Source organism: Cetorhinus maximus, chromosome 4 (assembly GCF_964194155.1).
Source record: "Cetorhinus maximus chromosome 4, sCetMax3.hap1.1, whole genome shotgun sequence".
NCBI lineage: Eukaryota > Metazoa > Chordata > Chondrichthyes > Lamniformes > Cetorhinidae > Cetorhinus > Cetorhinus maximus.
Genome location: NC_135882.1, coordinates 100,328,035 through 100,355,089, shown reverse-complemented (window position 1 = coordinate 100,355,089; position 27,055 = coordinate 100,328,035). Strand labels below are relative to the sequence as shown.

At 42.8% G+C, this 27,055-nt stretch overlaps 1 protein-coding gene and 1 long non-coding RNA gene across 2 annotated transcripts in view; one reads left to right on the top strand and one right to left on the bottom strand.

Moving 5' to 3' along the window:
* LOC144679341 (chloride channel protein C-like) overlaps window positions 1-15,525 on the top strand; it is a 167,517-nt gene extending 151,992 nt beyond the window's left edge. Inside the window, exons 13-16 of the mRNA XM_078539718.1 lie at window positions 789-968; window positions 6,324-6,417; window positions 10,268-10,360; window positions 15,278-15,525. Coding sequence (XP_078395844.1) covers window positions 789-968; window positions 6,324-6,417; window positions 10,268-10,360; window positions 15,278-15,496 — 586 coding nt within the window. The 3' untranslated portion in view covers window positions 15,497-15,525. The remainder of the gene's footprint in view (window positions 1-788; window positions 969-6,323; window positions 6,418-10,267; window positions 10,361-15,277) is intronic.
* LOC144679342 (uncharacterized) lies at window positions 310-26,985 on the bottom strand. The gene is made up of 3 exons (XR_013576322.1): window positions 26,966-26,985; window positions 15,341-15,461; window positions 310-412 (listed from the first exon to the last, which is right to left on the bottom strand). It is a non-coding gene; the product is annotated as an uncharacterized LOC144679342 (long non-coding RNA).
* Window positions 26,986-27,055: the final 70 nt, after the last annotated feature.

Here is a 27,055-nt window from a genome sequence, read left to right as displayed (position 1 = left end):
AGTGTAACTGAACTGAGCACTACAACCAACTCTCCCAATCACCCTCCCTGACCACATGACTATCCCACAGCTATCCCATGATCCGACACTATTATCCCCACAAACCTGACCCTACTAGCCCTTGATTTTCTGATGACACCCCCAACCACCTAACTACGACCCACCTTACCGACCTCACTCACTCACCCACCTCACCCAGCACCCACCTGACCGAATTGCTCACTCACCCATCTTACCCATTCACCAACTCACTCACTTACTGAAAGGCTTGGACCTTTAAAAACTTACCTGAATATGGTAGCTACTGTGGTGGAATATTCTCCCTTCTTCCGTCTCTTGTTGTACCAGACAATCTTCTCCGGCGATGTCCATGCTGACACTTTAATGCTTCAGCAGGGATTGGAAGTCCTGGCTGAAAAATTGTAAAACAGTCAGATTGCTGAAATCTTCACAGGCAGTGTCAACGCGCTCAGCATTAAAGCTGACTGGAAGCTCTGGGCCAATGTTAACAGCTCACGTCCTGCAATATGCACATGGATAGATGAAACCCAATCTAGTAGACAGTCACTTAGAAATGGAAAAAATCTTATACAAATGTTACAAAGTTGTTTTTATCTAAATAAGTTGAAAGAATACAAATGTTCCTGCTGTTTGTTGGAGCCAGTCTGATGTTAAGCTATTCAGATGGTTTCAGGTTTCTGGTTCCTTTTAATAAACAACAACAGCCACATGTGTTAACCATGACAACGAGGTTGCTCCTGACCTGACCTCCTTCTTCATTTTCACAGGCTGAATTTGGAATTGTTTGCAGCGAAAGATGTCATGGAGCGTCAAGTAAAGGTCCTTCACCTGAGGGAAAAGATCTCTTCCCTGGCTGGACTTCTCTTGGAGACAAATCATGGTGGATTCCCTGTGATTTATCAACTACAGCAAGCCCATGAGGAAGTATTTATAGGAAGCATCACCAGGTGAGCAATTTATGTGCTAGAACTCCACTGGTTTTGTCACTTAATGTTATGAATGAATGTTGATGAATTGTATCAGTCTGATGGTTTGCACCTTTGAATAATAAGAAACCACTGAGCAGCTGGTAGTAGTAACCATCATGTCAGGAGTGTTGAAACAAACAGTTTTATAATGATGCATGAGCAAATTTAAATCCAAACCATATTGGCTGGAAAAGAATGATTTCAATTTAACTCATAGTTATCCAAAGGAACTTTTGATTAAACAATTACTTGTGATATTAAAAAATAGAGTTATATATAAGATATGAATTGAAAATAATTCACAGGAAACAGTCACATCTCATGGGCCAGGATCTTTAGGTCGGTGAGTGGGGGGGCGGGGCTCACTCGCCGACACGTAAGATGACGCGGATGATGTCGGGCGGAACTCCCGATGTCACCCTGTGTCATTTCAATTTTCAGGTGGGCGTTGGCGCAGCCGAATCAGCTGTGAGCCCGCCGACCTGTCAAAGCCCTATTGAGTTCATTTAAAAACTAATTCAAGTAGTTAATGGACCTGCCCGTCTAACCTTAAGGTTGGCGGGCAGGCCGGGAGCCCTGGTGGGCTTCAGAAAAAGCATGAAACCTCATTCACAGGTGGGATGAAGTTTCATGAGGATTTTAAAATTTTTCGTAAAGGTTTGACTGAAAGTGATGGACATATCCCAACTCATGTGACAGTGTCACATGAGGGGACATGTCAAAAAAAATTTTGTCTTTGTCTCTGTAACATTTTTAAATTTGGAGCCGATCTCCCTGAGGCAGCACTTAGTCTCAAGGAGATGAGTGCGCTCTTTTGGGCACATGCGCACTCTTGGCTGAGGGAATATCACCTCCCCCCCCCACCCCACACAGGGAATGCATAGTGCTTCCTGGCGGACGTCATGCTGGGCGGGCCTTAATTGGCCCGCCCACGTAAAATGGCGGCATGCCCCCAATTGGGGGTGCCGACCGGAGGCGCGCCTGCCCGCTCCTGCTCTTCCCCCCTTGATGGGGGAAAATTCTGCTCCATGGTTTTGTAGCAGTTCGGATTAATCGTTAACCAAATATTTCACCGAACTCTGACTATAGCTTTAACCTCTGAATAAAGTGAGCCACCACATTCTCAGTAATATGTATAGGGAGCTGGTTAGTTTCCTCTCAGTATTCTGCATAAAAATCCTCAGTGGGTGTGAGGATATGTGGAAGTTGTATTCTGCTTCTGCTGAGATAAGCCAGTGCATTGCTGTTGGCTGTGTTGTTTGTTTGAAAACTGTAGAAATATATTAGAGGTCTTGCCACGTTGCCAGCTGGACAAGAATGGTGTAAGATAATCCAACAAAAAAAGGGAAAAGCAGACAAAAACAAATAGTTAAGATGCATTATCGGTCTCTGGTCACAAAAACCCCCAGCTGTGTTTGAAAATGAAATCCATTTGAATTTATGTAATTATACTTGTCATAATCTATGTGCAGTTGATGCAAGAATAGATAAGTTAGTAGTGGATACTCATTCTAGTCATATGTTCTGACTAACAATCTGACAACGGTTTCTGTTTTTTGAAATGCTTCTTTAATTTTACTCCTCATTTCTTGATTTCTTCCTGCTATTTACCAACTTTAGCTGAGAGAGTAGGCGAATAACCTTCTTACAAACATCTGCGAATGTCATCAGGAGATACATAAGAAGTTTGAGAATGATTCTCAACTTGAAAAAAAGAGATGCTCACATTTATATAACACCTTGTTATGTCATCAAAATGTTTCAAATTACTTCCACGATAAATTCCTTTTTGTTTTGAAGTACATTGATTGTTGTTCAGTAGGGAAAATAGCAGTCATTCTGTGCTAACAATTCCCAACCAACATCAGCAACATGATATAGTGAAGGTAAAATGCCGGCCAGGATACCAGACAAACTCCTGCTATTCAAGTAATGCATTGGGATCTTTAATGTCCAGATAGATGGATCATTGGTCACATCCAAAGGTTTTCCTTCTCTTCAGAGTAATACAACTGAATCAGAAAAAGTGAAATATCGAATCATAAGGAGGTATTTTATGGAGATGGCGGGGTCCCAGCTGACATTGGAAACCCGGTGAGAGACCCATGTTGCCTCCTTTGGGACCGGCCTACTGAAAGATGAGCCAATCAGGCAATTCACAGGCCATTGGTGGGCCTTACCCAGAATCAAGGACCCTGGGGGCGGGAGGTCCTGCCTGTTGAGCGCTGCAGGCAAATCAGAGGCTGACAGCTCCTTTGCTGAGCAATGCCACGGGGGAGGTGGTGGAATGAAACAACATTCAACTGAGGCTCAGGATTGCAGAGTGACCCGGGCTCGAGGTAAGTGATAGGGGAAGGAGTTTCATGGAGTTGGGGGAGAAGGGTGTGGTGGATTAGCAGCAAGGGTAGGGGTTGGCTCAGAGCAGCACCCCCTCCTTCCTGATGCTAGGTCCTTCGTGCAGGTAGTGAATGCCTTTAAGTAAGGACCCCCTCCCTGGAAGACCACAAGTAACTCGCACAGGTTTGCTTGTTACGGTCCCTGTGTGGTGAGACCCCCGACGGCCACTAGGTTAATACCAGCGGCACCGGGCTGAGGCCCTTAAGTGGGTATTTTTTGGCTGCTTAAGGGCCTCAATTGGCAAAGGGGCAGGAAGGCCGTTCATGGGCCTTCCTGCCACTGACATAATTGGTTGGAGGCGGGAATGACCCGGGGTCCCCATCCACCACCACCCTGCCCAATTTAATGCCATCCCCACCTCCAAACTCATCGTGTAGCGGTAGGGGGATCACAAAATACCACCCATAAAGTAATCATGAGGAGTAACGTAGCTGTACCAAATGTTGGCATTTCTCTGTGCATTGATTCCATATCACTGGCTGGGGAATCATGAAAGCATTGTGGAAATGGATTGACTAAATACATTTTTAGACAAATTTAGGTTGTGGGCTCTTTGCTGAACAGCATTACATCTTTACCATAAAATTAAAGCAGGACCACCTCCAAAAAGCTTACTTTCATTTGCTTTTCATAAAAATGAACTAATGTAAATCACTTCAGAATATTGCAAACCTGTCATGTTTTCACTACAGCCCCGTTAGAGTGTCAACCATGGCTCAGTTAGGAGCACTCTCACCTCTGAGTCACAAAGTCCTGGGCACAAGCCCTACTCCAGATGTGAGTACAAAAATCTACACTGACACTCCAGTGCAGTACTGAGGGAGTGCTGCGCTGGCGGAGCTGCCATCTTTCAGATGACACACTGAACTGAGGCTCCATCTGCCTGCTTTGGTGGATGTAAAAGATCCCATGACACTATTTTGAAGAAGAGCAAGGGAGTTATCCCTGATGTCTTGGTCAATATTTACACCTCAATCAACATCACAAAAAAAAAATTGCTGGTCATTATCTCATGGCTGTTTGTGGGAGTTTGCTGTGTACAAATTGGCTGTCGCGTTTCCCACATTACTAGAGCGACTGCATTTCATAATGTACCTCAGTGGCTATAAAGTGCTTTGAGACATGCTTTAAAAGGTGCTGTGTAAATGCACGTCTTTCTTTTCTTTTAGGAAAAGGGGGATTAGGAGATGGTATGTTTGCTGTTTTTAGGATTCTAAAGCAACAAGATAGTGTAGGCTATGCCAAGTTCACTTGTCCAGAACAGCAGAACCAGAGGACACAACCTGAGCTTGAAGGGGGGCAAATTCAAAACCAACCTGCAAAACAATGGGCTGGATTTTGTGGTGATAATGACAGTGAAGCTTTCAGCATTCGCTGTCACTACTCCACTCAAACTGACAGCGACTTCAGAAGTCTGCACGTGCTCAGAATAACATGGGGATCTATATTTGCTGTCAGTGATTCTACGCTGCTCCTGGGGTGCACTATTGAGATTCTCCCAGTGTGCAATCCCTAAACAATTAGTGAATAGATAAAAACTTCCACTTTTATGCTGTTAATCTCATGGTAAAAACCTCAAAAAGCTTCATCTTGTTGAATGATGTGTAACTAACTTCACAAATATGCTGCTAAGCATCCTCATTGGCCCTGAAAAGCAAATTTAAATTTGTGGAATGTCAAATTTCTCCATTATGATCAAAATTCAGCATATTTTTAAGATAATATATTTTAAAACAAGAAACAGAAAATGCTAGAAATACTCAGCCGGTCTGGCAGTATCTGTTTAGAGAGAAATAGAGCTAACAGCCAGAATTTTAAGGGACCGTTTGGAACAGGTTTGGACTTGGCTGTGGGTGTGGTGGCTTAAAATCAGTACAGAAGACATCAAACCCAAAGTCCAACATCTTCAAACATTGTTTCAGCATTTTACAGATGGCAGCCGACATGGAGGGTAGCCTTTGCGTATTGACAAGGAGAGAAGGCTTAATTGCTACTTAACAGGCCAATTGACTGCAATTTTACGGTGCTTTTTAAATTTTACTAATGGTGCATGTTAAACATGGGCTTCAGAGCCTTGCTGGGTTAAAGGAGGTGGAAAGCAAGGGTGAGCTCAGTACTGAGTCTCTCTCACAGGATTGCATAGGAGGGTGGAGCAGCATGGGCACTGGCAACTGAAGGCAGGAGGGGGGACAAGGTGCCAGCACTGTGGGGGCCTGTTGCCAAGTGGTCATTGGAGCAATGGAGCTTACACCAAAGAAAAGAGTGAGGGAAAGTTGGGGGTTGTCTGCAGATAATGCCTTGCACCAAGAGTGAGGCCACCTGTCATGGGCCTCATCCACCCAGGCTCCAGGACCCCTATTGAGGAGGAGGAGCAGCAGAGAAGGAGGGAGACCAAGGCACCAACAATGGGACAGCAGCAATCTTAGTGCCAACAAGGTTTCTGGACACTAAGGGAATAAATAGATATGGTGATAGGGTGGGAATGTGAAGTTGCCATAGATATGAATAGTGGAAAGGGTTCAGTGGGCCATATGACCAACATCTGGTCATGTTCTTGTGTTCTTAGCAACTCTTGCTGCTGGATATCCAGTTTACTGTTATGAGGACTCAGGGTAAAGGGGTTCCTATTGTTGCAGCAGTGCAGGGGGTGGTTTACTCTTCATCAACTTGTACAGCATCTGATATAGGGGTGCTTGGTGCTAACACTGGGTGCAAATAAAGTAGATGAATCTTCCATTTTGCATTGGTGACATCTTCAGTTTGGTGAGAACAATAAACAAAGAAACTCTGATGAAAGATCTACTCCAGAATCATTAACCCATCTTTTCTCTTTACAGATGCTAATAGATCTGCTATATATTTCAAGCATTTGCTGTTTGTATTAACTACTTCTAATTCTTGGATTCTAAATTATGCTTTAATTTATTTTGGGATTAGGTTGGAACTTTGTAGAATCTTGGAAAATGAAATACTTTTTGAAACCCAAAATGAGGGGAGCTACAACCAACACGCTCAGATGGACTACAATGAGGTGAGGTTTACCTGGAATGATCAGAGGAAGTAATAACATTCATCTTCTCCAGTGCTGATTTGCCTCATGAACCCAACTTCTGGGTGCCTTAATTTTAACTCCTGGGCCTCATATAGATCTAGCCAATCAACACCCCACTTGTTCCAGGCAGTAAATGGCAGAATGTCACACAGCCCAAATGCTACCCACAGACATCAGGACTGTGATGGGATTGCATCCGGCCATCGTGCAGTGTTCACTTGGGGATTTGGGATGTTAAGGAGAAGGGGATGGTGTGGGGGAGATACTGCCACAGGAAAGACCTAGATATAACACTTTTCAGATTTGTAGATGTGATAGGTGGCATAACAATAGGTTGGACTGTACATGCATCCATACATCCCTGGCAGCCCTTCTCTGTCATTTCCCTCTATCAAGCTAACTACTTGGGGAGGACTGAAAACTGTCATTAGATTTCAAAAAGAGAAATCCAGCTTCCATATGAACCCCAACATCCCAGGTAACAACTTGTCTCAGCTACAATGCACCTTTCATAGGGAAAGTAGGAGGCTTGAAGACTACAATTTACTACACTGGTCCTTTAATGAACAATTACACAAGAACGAACAATGATAACGAGGGTCATACATGCTTTAAGTGACACATAATGTCCTTAATGTGGAAACCAATGAGAAGTGATCATAACAGAACACAATGCACTGCTGGGCACTATTGCAAATCTGCTAGTGGCATGAAGGGGTTTCCTGATAGCAATTTCTAGGCTACTGCATTGAAATGTTCTTAAAAATTAAGCATGTTTTCAATAGCAATTTAATTCATATGCTGCAGGATAAATTATTGGGTCTATAACCATAACTGTATTCTTAAATGACTTAACAGTTGCATTGAACTGTGACTTACATCACATACTTTTTTATTACTCTGACCTAAATGGCTGGGAGAGTATGAGCCAGAATGGTTATCATTAAGTGCAGTGTGTAGGCCAACACAAGAGAGTTATTTACTTAATCTGTACACATGAGCTACAGGAAACATGATAGCAACCCTTGGGCATTAGGCCCATTCCCTCACTAATAATACCTAATGGATACCTTATGTATTCTGTATTTGAATGTGATTCTGATTTGTGTTCATATATCAATGCCCAGTGTTTGAACAGTGCATCTGCAGATACTGGGGCTGAAAATCTGCAGTGTTGCCTGTGCTGCAATAATTCCCACAGATCAACACTCGCCCACTCGCGAATTACACTTCTATCCTGTCAGGATTCACAGGATCAGCTCATTTTGGTGGACCAAAAGCATATCCCTGATGTAACATGGGAGTGAATTACTGGGAAGGGGAGAGGAGGAAACTTATTGCAGAATTTAAAAGCGTGAGTGAACCTACGGGTCACATGCAGCACATTTATATTTTTACTTTAGAGGGCCCTGGGTTGCAAAATCTTTTGGAGCCATGTTTCAGCAAAGATAAAGATTTCAGAATTTCTCTTTCCCTGTTCCTGTGCCCAGTGAAGTGGACTCTACCACTTTTATTAGCAAAGGAGGGGCTCATGCATGAGGACTGCTGGAGTGTATAATGGAAAGGATGACGGGCAAAGTAGACAAGTCATTCTCCAGTGCTGGCTGTCAGTTCAGAAAAGGGCCATTATTAGAAAACAAATCTATGCTTTCTCTCAATATTTCCATTCATATAGAAAATGTTCACTGATCTGAGGAAACAGTAGTTCATTTGTATGTTACCATAGCCAGACACCTACTTATTTTTGATTTTTAAGCTGTCTTGTAACAACTTCCTGTCTTACATATTTGCCTTTATATGCCATTTAGAATATCAGTTGTTCTCAGCTGTCCCCAATTCAGCATCATTCCACAATAATTCACCCTAAAGCTGAATTATGGATTCGCTTTAAGTTGTGTGGTTGCATTGAAGTAAATAAAGAAACAGTACTGCAGTTCTATGCTGCTGGGCCTACCAAATTCAATGCCTCAGTTAAGAATAGTGCTACCAATTCCATGCACTTACCAGGCATCAAAGTTAAGAGAGCATGAGACCAAGGAAACTCTGACCAAAGAGGTCAGCAGAAAGTTCTGAGTTCACAGTTTGATTGACAGTTTAAAGAGTCTATTAAAGGATTAGCTATCTTTGATGTGGATTTTAGGAGAGGTGGTGGCATAGTGGTATTGTCACTGGACTAGAATTCTAGAGACCCAGGGCAATGCTCTGGGGACCCGGTTTCAAATCCCACCATGGCAGATGGTGAAATTTGAATCAATAAAAATCTGGAATTAAAAGTCTGATGATATCCACAAAACCATTGCTGATTGTCGTAAAAACCCATCTGGTTCACTAATGTCTTTTAGGGAAGGAAATCTGCTGTCCTTACCTGATCTGGCCTACATGTGACTCCAGATCCACAGCAATGTGGTTGACTCTTAAAATGCTCTCTGAACAAGGCCAATTAGGGATGGGCAATAAATGCTAGCCTAGCCAGTGATGCCCACATCTCATGAATGTGTAATAGAATAAAAAAAAAATCTAAATAGAAGTTTGTTTTTATTGGAGATTAACTCCTTGAGGAGCTTTAAGAGCTTGAATGGGCTTTATGATTGGGAATTTTTCACTATCAAGACTGTAGGAGTGAGAGCTGTATAAGATTGTTAGAAATTTATTTTTTAAGTTCTCCTGAGGTCTGCCCATGATGGATCCTGGATGAATGGCTATGGAGTTGGCATGGAATGTATAATGGACCATTGGGGGTTGGCTGGGGCGCATGAGTTGTCATTGTTGGCATGGAGGGTATGAGGGACCTTGGATGGTGGGGGGGTTTGGGGTGAGGCAGTGTGAGGGAAGAGGGCTAACAGTCTTAACAACTCTTAAAACAATTGGGACAAAGTCCTAGAGTGCTGAGCTGGATTATCTAATCAGCCTGCCTCAGAACTTGCCCACCCCTCTGGCCGCTTACACTCTGCTTTGGTGGGCCTGACTCTACCCTGCATTCAGTCCCCACAGGCTTCCCCGCCCCCCTGGAGTGAAAATTACCCTTTTTCCGGGTACTTTTTACCAAGGTGGGTCCAGCGAGTAGGGAAATTTCCCAATGAGCTACCTGCCTCGGTAGCCAAAATCAGGCCCGCAATGTCAGTTTCTACACGTGCACTGATGACATTCAGCTCCACCTCACCAACACCTTTCTAAACTCTTCCAATGCCTTTAAATGATCAGACTGCTTGTCTGATTTCCAATACTGGATGAGCAGAATATTTCTCCAGCTAAATATTGGGAAGAACAAAGGCATTGTCCCTGCTACAAACTTTGTTCCTGAGTCACTGACTCCATCCCTTTCCCTGGCAAATGCCTGAGGCTGAGCCAGACTGATGGCAACCTTGTTGTCATACTTAATCCAGAGATGAGCTTCTGAGCACTTTCCCATTCCATCATTAAGGTCACCTATTTCCACTTCCATAATGTCACCTGAGTCTGACCCTGCCTCAGCGCAACTGCTGCTGAAACCCTTATTCATGCCTTTGTTACTTCTAGACTTAACTATTCCAATGCACCCCTGGCTGACCTCCTATCTTTCATCCTCCTTAAACATGAGGCTATTCAAAACTCTAAGTTCTGGAATTTCCTCCCTAAATCTCCCTGCCTCTTCATCTCTCTGGCTTGAAGGCATTTCTTAAAACTGACCTCTTTAGTCATGTCCTAAAAGGTCTTACCTGGCTCAATGTCAAATTTTGTTTGATAACACTCACGTGGAGTACTTTGGGATGTTTTATTATGTTAAAGGCTCTATATAAATGCAAGTTGTTGTTTAGTATTCTAAGTCTTGTTCTTTGTAATTTATTAATAGGTATCAGTCAAGTTGCTAAACTCAACAAAGATAAATCTTCTCCTGAATAAGTATAGGACTGACAACCGATATGAGGACCACTATGTCAATTTGGTAAGCAGTGAGTCAATTGTCCAAAAATCTGCAGTCAGCGTGTTGGCTCTATGCTGTTGTTTATTTAGCATTTTGCATAAGCAACAGGATTTTATATAAACGGTAGCTGAATCACTTGCCTGTTGTTTTCCAGTGGGTTCTTCTCACAGAAATCCCTAATGGTCCTGTGAAGTTTAAGGGCCTACCTTTATTAGGTACTATACTTCAAACAAAAGAATATCTTGAATGCCAAGATCTAAACTTTTACTTTATAAGTGTTGAAAATTTTAATTGGTGTGGTTCTTGTGGGAACACCTGACTTGCTTATAATAAATTCCCGCATACTCCACTATGACTGCTTGCGTTACCTTTATTTCAGTCTATTATGGGATAGTTAAATCATTCTAATATTATTACCCTTACATATTCTCTGAACTGTCTACAGCTTACTCCCTCAATTTCCTTTGGAGCTTATAATGCTCACTGAGCACTGTATGATTTCCCTTTTGATTTCTTAATTCTACCTATAAAGATTCAATACTGTTACAACTCAATGGACACCCTTATGTTCTAAGGCTGTGATAGAATCCTTTACTAACATAACCACTCCAGCCCCCATGTTTCTCTCTTTCCCCTGAAAATGTTATAACTATGAATATTAAATGTATAAGATGCATGCCCCACTGGGCATGTTGATGAGTTGGATGGAATAAAATAATTCAGGTACAGAGCTCCCATCACTAAACCTGGGGCTGAATTTTACGCTGGCAGGATTTTACAGTCCTGCCGAAGTCAATGGAGTTTTGAATGGCTTGCTGCATTTTATGGCCCAGTCCGCCCCGCGACAGGTCCATAAAATTCCGCCCTTGCTGAATCCAGAATCCAGTGGTCAGCTTTGATTATCAGATTGGGTCTAGACTGAAATGGTTATAGTCCACAAGACACAAACTGAATGCACAGTTGCTCTGAATGTTTCAATGGAACCCATTCCTTTGTCTCTTCTGAATGCCTCTGGTTTCTAATTGAATGGAAATCTGAATGTTGCATGTTTCATAGGCCTCACTGTAACCTTTCTGGTTCCTCTCAGAAATCCAATTAAGGAGAGTAGGTATAGCTCACCATTTGATATGACAATGGAATTTTACGACAGCTAATGAAGATCCAAGGCAGCAAATTGAACTAACCTTGTGTTTAGCAGTAATTACATCTGAATGGTTTGGAATGGAAAATAAAAAGTGTTTAGTTTTGCGAGAACTCTTAAATATTTCCCACTGTTCAACTTTATTCCTCATGCCTATTATGAGATATGTATCTAATCACAGTTTTGGTTATAAACTTTTCACTGATAAATATTTTTCTTTGTTCTTAGTCCTTTCGTCATGAGCTTTCTCATCCAAGATTTGATTTCACTAGTGCCCACACTATAAAGTTATCACAATTCAACAGCAAAGGAGAAAAAACTTTCTTTCTACATGTATAGGACTTCAACAATTTCTTCCTGTCTTCTGTGTATGCAGATGTCTTAATTGGCTGTATTAAATGTAATGTCAATTAGATAGCAGTTTCCAGTTATATTTGATTGCTTTCCAGAAAGCTTGAGAAAACCCTGGGTTTACAGGTGGGGGTGTTTAATCCATTTTATAGGACTCTGGAGTTCTCATTGCACTTTGTTATAGTGATCTACTAAACCTAGATAGCTTGATGTTAAGGTGGTGGAATTGGGCTCTGTAGTGCCGGTTTTTGGGCACTATGAGGCTCCCGCCGAAGTGTTGGAAATGGCATTTTTGACACACGGGCAGACTTCTAATGGGAAGTACAGTAGATAGCATCTTCATAAAGGTGTTTGCACACCCACACTTAGGCCAGAACTTTCCAGCCTGTCATGCGGGGGGATCTTCTGGTCCCGCCAATGTGAATGGGCATTTCAGTGGCTCACAGGCCCTTCCATGGGGTAAACCCTGCCAGGGGCTGAAAAAGTCTGGCCCTAATGTCTACCAGCAGCATACAGAACAGGAAGATCATGATATTAATCAGTGTCCCACACTGATTTGACACTAGTGCTGCTGTTTTGAGTTCCACACTCCAGGCTATGTCCTGTCTTAACCCCTGAATAAGCTGTTAAATGGCATGAAGGTCCTACCACCAGTGTTATTTAAAGGGATCATCAACTACATGCAGGTTAGTTGCTAGTTTATTTTTTCTGGCTGTTGTAGCAATTCTACATTTTGGTTGCTTTTCCTAGTTGGTTAAACTAAGTGGCATGGCAGGTGCTGAAGAACTTTTAGCAAATTAAAGACCTCTGCAAGGATTAGTTGATGCCAGACATGAGTGGCCTAATAGAACTGCCTTTTGAATTAAATATGACTGGGAGAATGAACAGAGGTCACACAGAGCATGACAATTTACTGGAAGTAGGAGGAGAAGGAGGTGGAGAAATGTATTCAGCAGAGGGAAGATGGTGCTTTGGGACCAATTCTCATACCTGAACTTTTTCCTGCACTGTATCCATGTACTTGGAGTTATACTCCTGACATTGAACTCATGTGGCTATTTCTTGCCTCTGCCTCATAAACAAGTGCCTGGATGGTCCTATGGATACAAGACACATTTCCTCTGCCCTTGACGTCAAGGCAGCATTTGACCAAGTGTGGCATCAAGGAACCCGAGCAAAACTGAAGTCGATGGGAATTAGGGGGAAAACTCTCTGCTGGTTGGAGTTATACTTAGCACAAAGGAAGATGGTTGTGGTTGTTGGCGGTTAATCATCTCAGTTCCAGGACATCACTGCAGGAGTTCCTCAGGGTAGTGTCCTAGACCCAACCATCTTCAGCTGCTTCATCAATGACTTTTTTTCCATCATAAGGTCAGAAGTGGGGATGTTCGCTGATGATTGCACAATGTTCAGAACCATTCACAACTCCTCAGATACTGAAGCAATCCATGTTCAAATGTAGCAAGACCTGGACAAGTTGCAAGTAACATTCACGCCACCCAAATGCCAGGCAATGACCATCTCCACCAAGAGAGAATCTAACTATCATCCCTTGATATTCAATGGTATTACCTTGCAGAATCCCCCACTATCTACATCCTGGGGGTTACCATTGACCAGAAACTGAGCTGGACTAGCCATATAAATACTGTGGCTACAAGAGCAGGTCAGAGGCTAGGAATCCTGCAGCAAGTAACTCACCTCCTGACTCCCCAAAGCCTGTCCACCATCTACAAGGCACAAGTCAGGAGTGCGATGGAATACTCCCCACTTGCCTGGATGAGTGCAGCTCCAACAAACTCAAGAAGCTTGACACCGTCAGGACAAAGCAGCCCGCTTGATTGGCAACACATCCACAGACATTCACTCCCTCCACCACTGATGAACAATAGCAGCAGTGTGCACCATCTACAAGATGCACTACAGAAACTCACCAAGGCTCCTTAGGCAGTACCTTCCTAACCCAGGACCACTACCATCTAGAAGGAAAAGGGCAGCAGATAGATGGGAACACCATCAATTGGGAGTTCCTCTCCAAGCCACATACCATCCTGCCTTGGAAATATATCCCCAATCCTCCACTGTCGCTGGGTCAAAATCCTAGAACTCCCTCCCTAACAGCACTGTGGGTGTACCTACACCGCAGGGACTGCAGCAGTTCAGGAAGGCAGCTCACCACCACCTTCTCAAGGGCAATTATTGATGGGCAATAAATGCTGGCCTAGCCAGCGTTGCCCAAATCCCATAAATGAATTCAAAGAAGACTTTTAGTGTTGCGTCCAAAAGCCTTTGCTTTCCCATGTTCAACCATTGTTGATTGTAGAGTAATTCCTAATGATCTCAGCACCTTGAGCAATCATAATGCACTTCCCTTTAAGAGATGCAGGCTATTTTTAAGTAATGCTAGACACTCAGGATATTGCCCCCCTGCTGATGCGTGCTGCCAATGAACAGCGTGAGAATCACTGTTTGCACATGGAGATCATGGCAGTGCACAGGAAACACTAAATTGGCATCCTGGCTGCATTGCAATCATAATTTAATCAAGCACTGTAATCCTGTGCCCGTTTGTGGGGGTTATCCAATTTCTCCTGTCAAATGGCTCAGTCTCTCTGTTAACAGCTATCAATAGCTCAATTGTTCATAGTTTGCATCATTACAACACATTTGCACCAGCGAAACAGGCCTTTTGTCTCAACTGGTCTATGGCTCCTCCCACCCCTCTTCATCTAAATCTATCAATATATTCTTCTATTTTTTTTCTCTTTCATGTGCTTATCTAGCTTTCTCTTGAATGCATCTATGTTACTCATTTCAACTGTTGCCCGTGTTAGTGAGCTCCACATTCAAAATGCCTTCTGGGTAAAGAAGTTTCTCTTGAATTCCCTACTGGATTTATTAGTAACCACATTATATTTATGGCCACTGGATTGTTCTGCTTTCACCCACAAGTGCAAACATCTTTTCTACATCTATCCTATAAAATCATTTCACAATCTTGAGACCTATATTAGGTCATCAATCAGCCTTTCTTCTTTGGAGAAAAGAGCTCCTGCCAGACCATTCTTTCCTGATAGATAAAACCCCTCAGTTCTGGTATAATTCTCGTAAATCTTTTTTTGCACCTTTGCCAGTGTTTCTATAACCATTTTGTAATATGGAAGCCAGAGCTGTTCATGGTTATAGGACATGGAATTATTTATAGGCTTTATATAGTGTTTTGTTTAATGTGTGATGATTTTGGATAGCTTTGGTCTGATATTATCTTATACAAAAATATTAAACTGATGTTAAACCACCTCTTTAAGAATACCACTAACTATAAAGAATGATTGTTTTCAATTTGATAATTTGTTTAGTTAACTTATGTTATCTGAAGATATCTGTCTTTTGTTGAGAATGGTCAGTAGTTAGTGTTCCTCAGCTCTTTTGTCTATTGCCTATAGAAACCATACATCAACCAATCAGCAATGACAGTCCACGCCAATTTTTCTCTCCAACGAACTTACATCATTTTTCGAACACTGGGACTTCGACACTTGACTGTTGTTGATTTGAGAAACCGTGTCCTTGGCATCATTACACGGAAAGATCTGATGGCGTTCCGACTTGAAGAGAAACTTCTTCAATCTGAGAATTTGGAATCAGACAATGATAGAAGATAAAAGTTTTCTGGTGGAAATTTTCACATATTATCCTATCTGTGTAGAACACAAACCTCATTAAGAAGGGAAAGTAACTATAACTGCTTGAATTGTTTTGATAAGTTGTCCGTAGAACACCCTCACAGATTCGAACCTCTGTTTTTCAATTTTGCTTTGTAATAATCTTCATTTTCAGGGCTTCTTCAAACAGCCTTGTCAACATCCATTTTGAGCAGCCGTTTATTAGAGTGTTGTCACTTTGGGAGATTCCACAGCATGGGATGTCTCTTTACCAGCCTTATTAAGAGGAATTGCAATCAATTTCCTGTGTGTTCAAGTTTTTCACAAGTGTTAGCTATATAAATTCAACTAATGGCCATCTTCCCACATATGTTAATTTACATGTATGCATCTCGTCTCTTGATTTGAGTGGATTGCAACTTTTGCATATGAGTATAATAATGTTGTAGATTAGCAATGAGTTTAAAGTTTTTTTGTGAAAATAACAGCATGGACAGTGCCCTCATTCTTAGTCCTCAGAGTTTCTATAATTGTTGTACAATTATCTGGGATAAATACTTAATAGAGCTTTAGCCCAAGAAGTGATTTTACATAGGAATATTTTGCCTTACATATCAAAAAAATAAAGCTTTTAAACCAGAAACTACCTTAATCATGCACATTTTGGTGTGACCTTTCCTTTTTAATTTATTAAATTTACATGTTGCTATGGTGTAAAACAAAATCCATGCATTATGGTAATCAAGTTTTAAATATATAGTTAGTTCCACTCTAAAGTATCTATACTTTATGATCTGCTTTGCTGTTTTACATTAACTTTTATTAATTTGCTTCATTATATTTAATAAACATTTTGTTAAATTATGAAAATGGAAAGTAATATGAAATTGTACTTAATTTTTAATGTGAAATTATATTAAGAAATGAATACAAATATTTCAATTAATGCACTATTACCAAAAATTAGGATGACTGCCAGTCAAGAAAGGTACTTTGGGTTAGCACTTGGGGATAAATAGTTTGTAGGAATTTGTGCAAATCATTAAAATGATAGCCTGTTTTGAATACTTTGTGTGCAGTATATTGCTGTAATAGTGATGTCCCTGTAATCTTGGTCTTTGGGCAGGGTGAAAGGATGGAAGAGACGTTGGGGACGGCTGTTAACATGTGTGGGAGAGGGATTGTTCAGTGAAGCACTCTAAAACCAGTTACTACCAAAGAACTCTGGCTGAATAGGCTGGTATTTGTGCCTTCCCACTCACTCACTATTTTTAGTGTCATCTGTGGTGCCTTCATCATCTTGTTGAAGGCCAGGACCAAGTGATGGATCCACTTGTTGACTGCTGCAAAGCAAAGTCAGGCAGCATGCAGCAAATCACAATGATACGGCACACACTTGCTGGGCTGTATTGGAGGAAACCATGGCCCAAATCTTCCATTCTATGGATCATTGGAGATGGATGAATGACCCAAGATATGCGTTGGGATCCTGTGGAAGTCCCAATGTGCTGACCTCTGTGGGAAATGCCCAAGAAGCTTTAACTTCTGATGGGCAACTCCCCTACTCCCTGTCACCCGCCACAAATGTCTCCGACTCTGAGTCGGAGGCTATGGACAGTTCTGTGGGGCTTACCTGAATGGCTACCTGGGAAAAGTAAGACAGAAAAAGCCTAGTCAAACACCTGGGTAACTACACAACTGACTCCCATCCAATCACTCACACTGACACCCTGACTACCCCATGACCGCCCCAACCCCTGGTTCTCCCCTCAACTTCCCTGACCTCCCGACTAGCCCCCTGGATCCCCAACTAACCCCCTGACCTGAGTACCTATTGAGCACCCCTCCCGACCACCTGATTACCCACCCCCAACACCTGGACGAACCCCGACCTCAACCGACGCAACTCCACCTCCGACCACCTGATAACCCCTGACCTCCTGACAACACTCCCAATTATCCTGACTACTCCACCCAACCACACTACCCCCAACCACCCAACTACCCTGACTAGACTTGACTAGCCCCCATTCCCCCCCCTCCCCTTCCCCACCCTCACCAAGAGCTGCCTCCCTGGCCCAACTTGACTAGCCCTCAACCTGACTACCCTTCCCGACCCTACATACCTACCCAGTTACCCACTTACCCATTCACCCATTCACCCAACTACCCAGCTCACCCACCTATCCAGCTCATTCGCCTACCACCTCACACTCTTGATACCCTACTCACCTGTCGCCTCATGCACATGCCACGCTACTCATCTACCGCCTCACCTACCTGCCACCTCACTCATCCACTTCCTCACCCACCTACCATCTCATCCACCTGCCACCTCACCCATCTGCCACCCTACTCACCTACCACTTCACCCCACCTGACACCTTAGCCATCCAACACCACACCCACCTACTTCCTCATTCACCTGCCACCTCACCCACCAAGCACCTCACTCACCAAGCACCTCACCCACCTGCCATGCTACCCATCTGCTGCCTCACCCACGTGCCACCCTGGTCACCTACCACCTCACCCGCCTACCATCTCACCCACCAGCTACCTCACCCAGCTACCACCTCACCTGCCTGTCGCTCTGCTCACCTGCCATCTCACCCAGCTGCCACCTCACCCATCTACCACCTCACCCACAAACCACCTCACCCATCCACGATCTCACCCACATATCACCTCTCCCACCCTACCACTCATCTCGCCCTCTTATCCACTTACCTCAACCCATTCGCTCATTCACCCATTCATTAAGATTCACACTAGACCTTTAAATTTACCATACTGCAGCTGATGCTGTAAAAGGGGGTGTGTCCTGTCTCCCCTTTACTTGACAGTGCTGTGACAGAGCTCTCGGAGGGACGCTGCGCTCTGTGTTTCTGGTAAAGCCGGGCTCAGAAGACATGGCGAGAAATGTGGAGCATTGTCACAGAATCACAGAATTGTTACGGTGCAGAAGGAGGCCATTCGGCCCATCGTGTCTGCACCGGCTCTCTGAATGAGCATTACGATTCATTTCCATCCTCCTGCCTTTTCCCCATAACCCTGCACATTGTTTCTAATTAAATAATCAACTAAGGCCTTCTTGAATGCCTCAAATGAACCTGCCTCCACCACACTTTCAGGCAGTGCATTCCAGACTCGAACCACTCGCTGTGTGAAAAAGTTTTTTCTCACATCACATTTGCTTCTTTTGCAAATCACTTTAAATCTGTGACCTCTCATTCTCAATCCTTTTACGAGTGGGAACAGTTTCTCTCTATCTACCCTGTCCAGCCCCCTCATGATTTTGAACACCTCTATCAAATTTCCTCTTAGCCTTCTCTTTTCCAAGGTGGACAGTCCCAACCTCGCCAATCAATCTTCATAACTGGAGTTTCTCATCACTGGAACCATTTTTGTAAACCTCTTCTGCACTCTGTGCAATGCATTCACATCCTTCCTATAGTGTGGCACCAGAACTGTACACAATACTCCAGCTGAGTTCTAACTAGTGTCCTATACAAGTTCAACATTACCTCTGAAGAAGAGTCATACGGACTCGAAACGTTAACTCTGTTTTTCTTTCCACAGATGCTGCCAGGCCTGCTGAGTTTTTTCCAGCATTTTCTGTTTCTTTTTCAGATTTCCAGCATCCGCAGTATTTTGCTTTTATCAGCATAACCTCCTTGCTCTTGTACTCTATGCCCTTATTAATAAAGCCTAGGATACTGTATGCTTTATTAACTGCTCTCTCCATCTGTCCTACCAACTTTAGTGATCTATGCACATATACACACAGGTCCTTCTGCTCCTGCACACCCTTTATTTTATATTGTGTCTCCATGTTTATCCTACCAAAATGAATTACCTCACACTTCTCTGCATTGAACTTCATCTGCCACCTGTCCGCCAACTCCACCAACTTGTCTATGTCCTTTTGAATTCTACACTGTCCCCTTCACAGTTTACAATTCTTCCAAGTTTTGGATCACCTGCAAACTCTGAAATTGTCCCTGCACACCAAGATCTGGATCATTACTATATATCAGGAAAAGCAAGGATCCAAATACTGACCCCTGGGGAACTCCACTAGGGGAAATAGTTGAGGGGGGAAAGTTCGAGAGGTGCAACAATCCAACGACGATTGCTGCTTCTCAGAAGATCTGGATCCATCAGTCTTTTCCAGGCAGCAGAAGGATTGATTGATCACTCCAATGGTCTGTTGATGAAAATATTACATGCTGTCTCAACAAACTCCAGCCCTTTGTTTCAAATTTAGAATAACAGAAAACCAAAAAGCAATGAAAGTTTGATTTCTTTATTTGCTGTGGAATCAGATTCACTAAATGGGAGAATGTTCAAAGTAAGCTAGCCACAACAGCAAAGATACACAATTAAAAAAATCACCCAAGGCAAGTGAAATGAAACAGAGCAGATTAACCCTCTTAAGCGTTGAATATTTTTGGAACCTGCAGTTCTGCAGTCCTGCCACATCCAGTCGTGAATGGTGGTGGACAATTAAACATCTAACCGGAAGAGGAGGCTCCACATTGACTGGAGTCAATGGGAATCCACTGACTGGAGTCATACCTAGCAGAAAGGAAGATGGCTGTGGTTGCTGAAGGTCAATCATCTTAGTTCCAGGGCATTACTGCAGGAGTTCCTCAGAGTAGTGTCCTAGGTCCAACCACTTTCAGCTGCCTCATTAATGACCTTCCTTCCATTATAAGGTCAGAAGCGGGGATGTTCACTGATGATTGCACAATGTTCAGCACCATTCGCACGCCTCAGGTACTGAAACAGTCCATGTCCAAATGCAGCAAGATCTGGACAATATCCAGACTTGGGATGACAAGTGGCAAATAACATTTGTGCCACGCAAGTGCCAGGCAATGACCATCTCCAACAAGAGTGAATCTAACCATTGCCCCTTTGTCATTCAATGGCATTACCATTGCTGAATCCCCCACTATCAACATCCTGGGGGTTACCATTGACCAGAAACTGAACTGAATTAGCCATATAAATACTGTGGCTACAAAAGCAGGCCGGAGGCTAGGAATCCTGTGGCAAGTAACTCAGCTCCTGACTCCCCAAAGCCTGTCCACCATCTGCAAGGCACATGTCAGGAGTGTAATGGAATACTCCTCACTTGCCTGGATCAGTGCAGCTCCAACAACACTCAAGAAGCTTGACACCATCCAGATCAAAGCAGCCCGCTTGATTGGCACCCATTCCACAAACATTCACTCCCTCCACCATCGACAAACAGTGCCAGCAGTGTATACAATATGCACAGCAGAAACTCACGAAGGCTCCTTAGGCAGCACCCTCCAATCCCATGACCGCTACCATCTAGAAGGGCAAGGACAGCAGATACATGGGAACAACATGACCTGGAAGTTCCCCTCTAAGTCACTCACCATCCTGACTTGGAAATATATCGCTGTTCCTTCACTGTCACTGGGTCAAAATCCTGGAATTCGCTCCCTAACAGCACTGTGGGTGTACACGGGGACTGCAGTGGTTCAAGAAGGCAGCTCACCACCACATTCTCAAGGGCAATTATTGATGGGCAATAAATGCTGACCTAGCCTGCAAGGCTCACATCCTGTAAATGAATTAAGAAAAAACAAATATCCCCAAGCTCAATGATATCGGAGCCCTGCACATCTGTATAAAGGACGAGGTTGAAGCGTTTGCAACCATTTTTAGCTAGAAGTGTTGAGTGGATGTGCTGTCTCTGTCACCTCCTAAGATCCTCGGCATCAAAGATGCCAGCCTTCAGCGAATTTGATTCACTTCACGTGATATCAAGAAATGGCTGAAGACATAGGATACTGCAAAAGCTATGGGCAACATCTTGGTAGTAGTACTGAAAACTTGTGCTCCAGAACTAGCTGCGCCCCTAGCCACATTACAACACTGGCATCTATTTGACAATATGGAAAATTGCCCAGCTATGTCGTGTCCACAAAAAGCTGGACAAACCTAGTCTAGCCAATTACCACTCATCAGCCTCCGCTCGATCATCAACAAAGTCAAGTAAAGTGTTGTCAACAGTGTTATCAAGCCGCACTTAATACCAAAAGCTGCTCACTGATTTTCAGTTTGAGTTCTGCCAAGGTGAGGTGAGAGTGACTGCCCTTGATAGCAAGGTAATATTTGATCAAGTCTGGCATCAAGAAGCCCTGGCAAAATTGAAGTCAATGAGAATCAGGGAGGAAACCCTTCACTTTTGGATCCATACCTAGCATGAAGGAAAATGGTTGTGATCGTTGGAGGCCAATCATCTCTACAGGACATTCTTGCAGGAATTCCTCAGAGTAATGTTCTGGCCCAACCATCTTCGCTGCTTCATCATCAACGACCTTCCCTCCATCATAAGGTTAGAAGTCGAGATGTTCACTGATGAGTGCACAATGTTCAGTACCATTCGCAACTCCTCAGATACTGAAGTTGTCTGTGTCCCTATTATTGCAATTCCCGTAGAGGCTGATAACTTTAAAAAAGAAATTCAAACTTTCAGTTAATAGCTGAATGAATGACACAACAAGATTTAAGACATTTACTGTAACAAACAGACTAAAGGCACTATTAACTAAACACTATTTTTATAAGCAATTTATATGTTAAACTACAGGACATAAGTTTTAACACAACCAAAAAGCCCACTGCCAGGTATTTGTTACACTGTCCTTTAAGTAGATATGTAATTCTCCAAGAATCAGTCCAAAATGATTTGTAGCTCCCAAGGTATAAAGCAAAATACTGTGGATGCTGGAAATCTGAAACAAAAACAAAAATAGCTGGAAAAACTCAGCAGGTCTGACAGCATCTGTGGAGAGGAATATGGTTAACGTTTCGACTCCGTATGACTCTTCATCAGAAGCTCCCAAGGGTTTACTTCCGATTTTTCATTGCCCAGCCAGGAAATTCTAAATTCCCAAAATTTCTTTCACAGTGTAAGTTTTCCTGGAGACTTCTCCCTCTAGATAAAGCTAGGCAACTCATGAATTTGGTCTTTCCAATCTGAGATTGAGCTCCCACCAGCATTCCTGCCCACTGAAACATGGAGACATTTGGCCTCTAGCTGTTCCCTCACTCCTGGACTCTGGCAGAAAAACTGGGCCTGTGAGCTTTCAGGGATATCTTAGAAACCTTTACCCTCTCAAAGCCCTTTTTGAAGGCAATGTGAATCATGTGGGTCTTGAATCCAGATAGAAATGCTGCTTAGTTTCCTTGAGATCCCAACTCTCTTATTTTGGAACTAAATGGACAGTTTAAAGCACAACTGTTTTCAGCCCAACATTCTCAATACTTTACTGACACTTTGGAGACTCACAGTCTATCCACTGATAGCACACAGGCTGTGGCCATTGTCTCCAAGCATTAACACCTTGTACCTTCTTCCAAGTAAAACAATCTGTGCTCCCTTTAATTTCTAACAATCAAATCACCCAGGCTTGTTATCAGGAAGGCTTCTGAACAGGTCACATAACCCCATTCATTTTTACCTTAAATTAAAGACACAGTCCCAAAACCTAACAATCTTAAAAATAATCTCATAATTACAACAATATGCAGCAAGACTTGGGCAACAATCAGACATGAATAGATAAGTGAAAATTAACATTCACACCGCATAAGTGCCAGGCATGACCATTTCCAGCAAGAGAGATTCTAACTCCCCTTGACATTCAATGGCATTACCATCCTTGAATTCCCCACTATGAACATCCTGAGGGTTACCAATGACCAGAAACTGAACAGGACTAGCCATATAAACACTGTGGATACAAGAGCAGGTCAGAGACTGGGAATTCTGAGGTGAGTACCACCCACGATTTGTGGGCAGGCGTAAGAAGCAGTGCTGACACACATGGAAATATCAGGATCCTAAAGATGTCAACGGACCCCGATTTAAATATATTCATTAGGCCTTTTTCCAGCAAGGGCGTTGGTCACCTAAATTGAGACCCACTCAAAAATAGCCTCAGGTAGAAACTCGGCTAGAATTTAATGTATTTTTTCATCCAATTGCCATCCCATTCATGTCAAAATATTGGGCTGTGGGGTGTTGATAATTGCTCCTTGATATCCACATGGGGATTAATATGGCATTGTTTAAAAATTTTTTGCAATAGAATCACAGAATCACAAAAACAATTCAGTGCAGAAGGAGGCCATTTGGCCCAACGAGTCTGCACGGGCTCTCTGAAAGAGCATTCCACCTAGTCCCACTCCTCTGCCTTATCCCGGTAGCCTTGCACATTCTTTCTTTTCAGAAAGCAATCCAATTCCCTCTTGAATACCTCAATCGAACTTACCTCCACCACCCTCTAAGGAAGTTTGTTCCAGATTCCAACAACCTTCTGGGTGAAAAAGTTTTTCCTCACTTTACTTATACTCCTTTCGCCAATTATTTTGAATCTGTGCCCTCTGGTTCTTGATGTTCTCTTGAGTGGGGACAGTTTCTCACTACTTACCCTGTACGTACCCCTCAGGATCTTGAATACCTCTATCAAGTCTCCTCTCAGTTTTCTTTTCTCCAAGGAAAACAGTCCCAACCTCTCCAATCTATCCTCATAGCTACAGCTCTTCATCCCGGGAATCATTCTTATGAATCTCCCCAGTACTCTCTTCAATACCATCATATCCTTCCTCAAGTATGGCACCCAGAACTGCAAGCAGTACTCCAGATGAGATCTAACTAGTGTCTTATACAAGTTCAACATGACCTCCATGCTCTTGTACTCAATGCCCCTATTAATAAAACCTTAGATACTTCTGTCCCTGCACCTCCTTTAGAGGCTCTACCTTTATTTTATACTGTTTCATCATATTCTTCCTGCCAAAATGAATCGCCTCACACTTCTCTGCATTGAACTTCATCTGCCACTTGTCTGCCCAATCCACCAACATGTTTACGTCCTTTTGAAGTTCAAGACTATCCTCATCACAGCTGACAATATTTCCAATCTTTGTATCATCTGCAAATTTTGAAATCGTGCCTGAACACCACATTCTAGGTCATTAGTATATAATTAAGAACAGCAAGGGTCCCAACACTGACCCCTGACTCCACTACAAACCTTCCTCCAATTTGAAAAACAACCATTTATCACTACTCTCTGTTTCCTGTCACTCAGCCAATTTGTTATCCAAGTGCCTACTTTCCCTTTTATTCCATGGCCTAGAATTTTGCTCACAAGTTTGTTGTGTGGCACTGTATCAAATGTCTTTTGAAAATCCATATACACCACATCAATAGTGTTGCCCTTATCAACCTTCTCTGTTACCTTCTCAAAAAACTCCAGCAAGTTAGTTAAACACGAACTTCCCTTAATGAATCCATGCTGGCTTTCATTAATTAACCTGCACTTGTCCAAGTGACTATTGATTTTGTCCATTGTTTGCAGAAGTTTTCCTACCACTGAAGTCAGACTGATTGGTTTGTAGCTGCAGTCTTTATCCTTGCACCCCGTTTTGAAAAAGGAAGTAACATTCGCAATTCTCCAGTCCTCTGGCACCACCCCTGTGTCTAAGGAAGACTGGAAGATTATCACTAGTGCCTCTGCAATTTCCACTCTTACTTCCCTCAGTACCCTTGGATAAATCTCATCTGGTCCTGGTACCTTATCTATTTTAGTAAAGATAGCCTTTCCAACACCTCCTCCTTCTCAATTGTAAATTTTTCTAGTGTACCAGTTACCTCCTCTCACCTCGGCCAGGGTAACATCTTCTTCGTTTGTAAAAACAAATGCAAAGTACTGATTTAATACTGTCGCTATTTCTTCTGCCTCCACATGCAAGTCCCCATTTTTATCCCTAATCGGTCCTACTCTTTTACCACCCTTCTATTATTTACACGCTTATAGAAGATCTTGGGATTCCCTTTTATGTTAGCTGCCAGCCTCTTTTCATGCTCTCTCCTTGCTTTTCTTAATAGTTATTTCACTTCCCCTCTGGTCCTTCTATACTCAGCCTGATTCTCCATTGCATTTTCTACCTTACATATGTCGTACCTCTGTCTCATTCATCATCCAGGGCACTCTGGATTTATTTGTTCTACCTTCCCCCTTCAAGAAAATATACCTTGACATTGCCTGAAATACTCATACTTTGAAAATGGCTCATTTTCAGCCATCATCTTTTCTGCCAACATTTGATTCCAACTCACTCGACTCAGATTTATTATATCATGGAACACTTCTGAACAGCTCTCTTACATGCAGGTAGACTCCATTGGCTTACAAGTCAAGGTTTTGCCTTGGCCAGTAAGTTTGCTACCAAATGTTTGAGAGAATTTTACATATTGGTAATGGCTGCTGCCATGCAAAACACAATCTCCAGTGAGACAAATACTTGCAGTTATCAGTTAGCACCAAAGAAGCTGAAATGAAGTAATTGTGGGAACACTGGCAAAATTACCATCTTATTTCTGCTTTTCCATTTTGTAAATACAATAGATCAGTTGATCCAGAGTTCTTTGATTTAAAAAAAATTGCTACAAGTGTAAGAGATTCCACTCCCATCCCCACTTACGATAGTCCTTGGACTGTAGGAATTACAAGAACAAAATGCATGCAACAGGGGGTTTGGCTCAACCTCAAATTCGCTTGTTTAATGAATTCACAAAATCCACCACCCCCACCCCACAAGTACAAGCCCCTCTATGATTTAACTGGAATTAATAACAATGCCTCACAGTTCAAACTCTGATACAAGGTTGGCTGAAATTTACAAAATGCTTCACCACACAAACCCCTCGATGATTTGGCTGAAACTTACAATCACCCACACAGCTGGTCGTTCCCAGTGTTTATTGTAGGCCTGGATCTGGAGGTGACCGGTCTCTGTCCTTCTTCTCCTGACTGCAGTGTTAGCTCTCCAATGTTGTCCTCTTTTATGATGATGCATATCACACTGTCACAGGCATAGATCCTGTTACCATTCCGCTGAGTCGTCCGGCACTTAGCACCCCTTTACCTTGGTTTATTCCATGCCCTGGTCTAGAGAGGACTGTACAGACATAGTCAATTCTTCTATTGTCTACACAACAGAAAACAATGTGATAATGTGAGGGATACCTGGCTCCAAGGTTGACTGTGGTGTGAATGTTCCTTTCATTCCTGGCAAGAACTAAATGTGCTATGTAATGGCAGTTGCCATTGTAATGATTGTAATTTAAGCCATTTCATACTGTTTTGGGGATCATGTGACTGTACAGACAAATCAGCCTTAAGCGCGGAGGATCTAAGGGGTGGAGTTTTTTTAACCTTGACCTTAGAACAAGCATGTAGCCTCATCTGGAGTCTGTAAATAAAGTTTACTATTTCTTACAAGAAACCTGTCCTGCACTCCTAAGTTATTACAATTGATGATGATGATAAATAGCGCCGACGCAGCACCACGCTTTGGGACTGTGAGTATTTCAATTTATTTTAAGGGAAGAAAGCAAAGAAGTGTACTCACCAGCAATGCCTCTCTTTGGCAGAATTGACCAGTGCGACTCATCCGTTGAGGACTGGAGTCAATACATTGAGGTAGAAAAATAAAAATAAA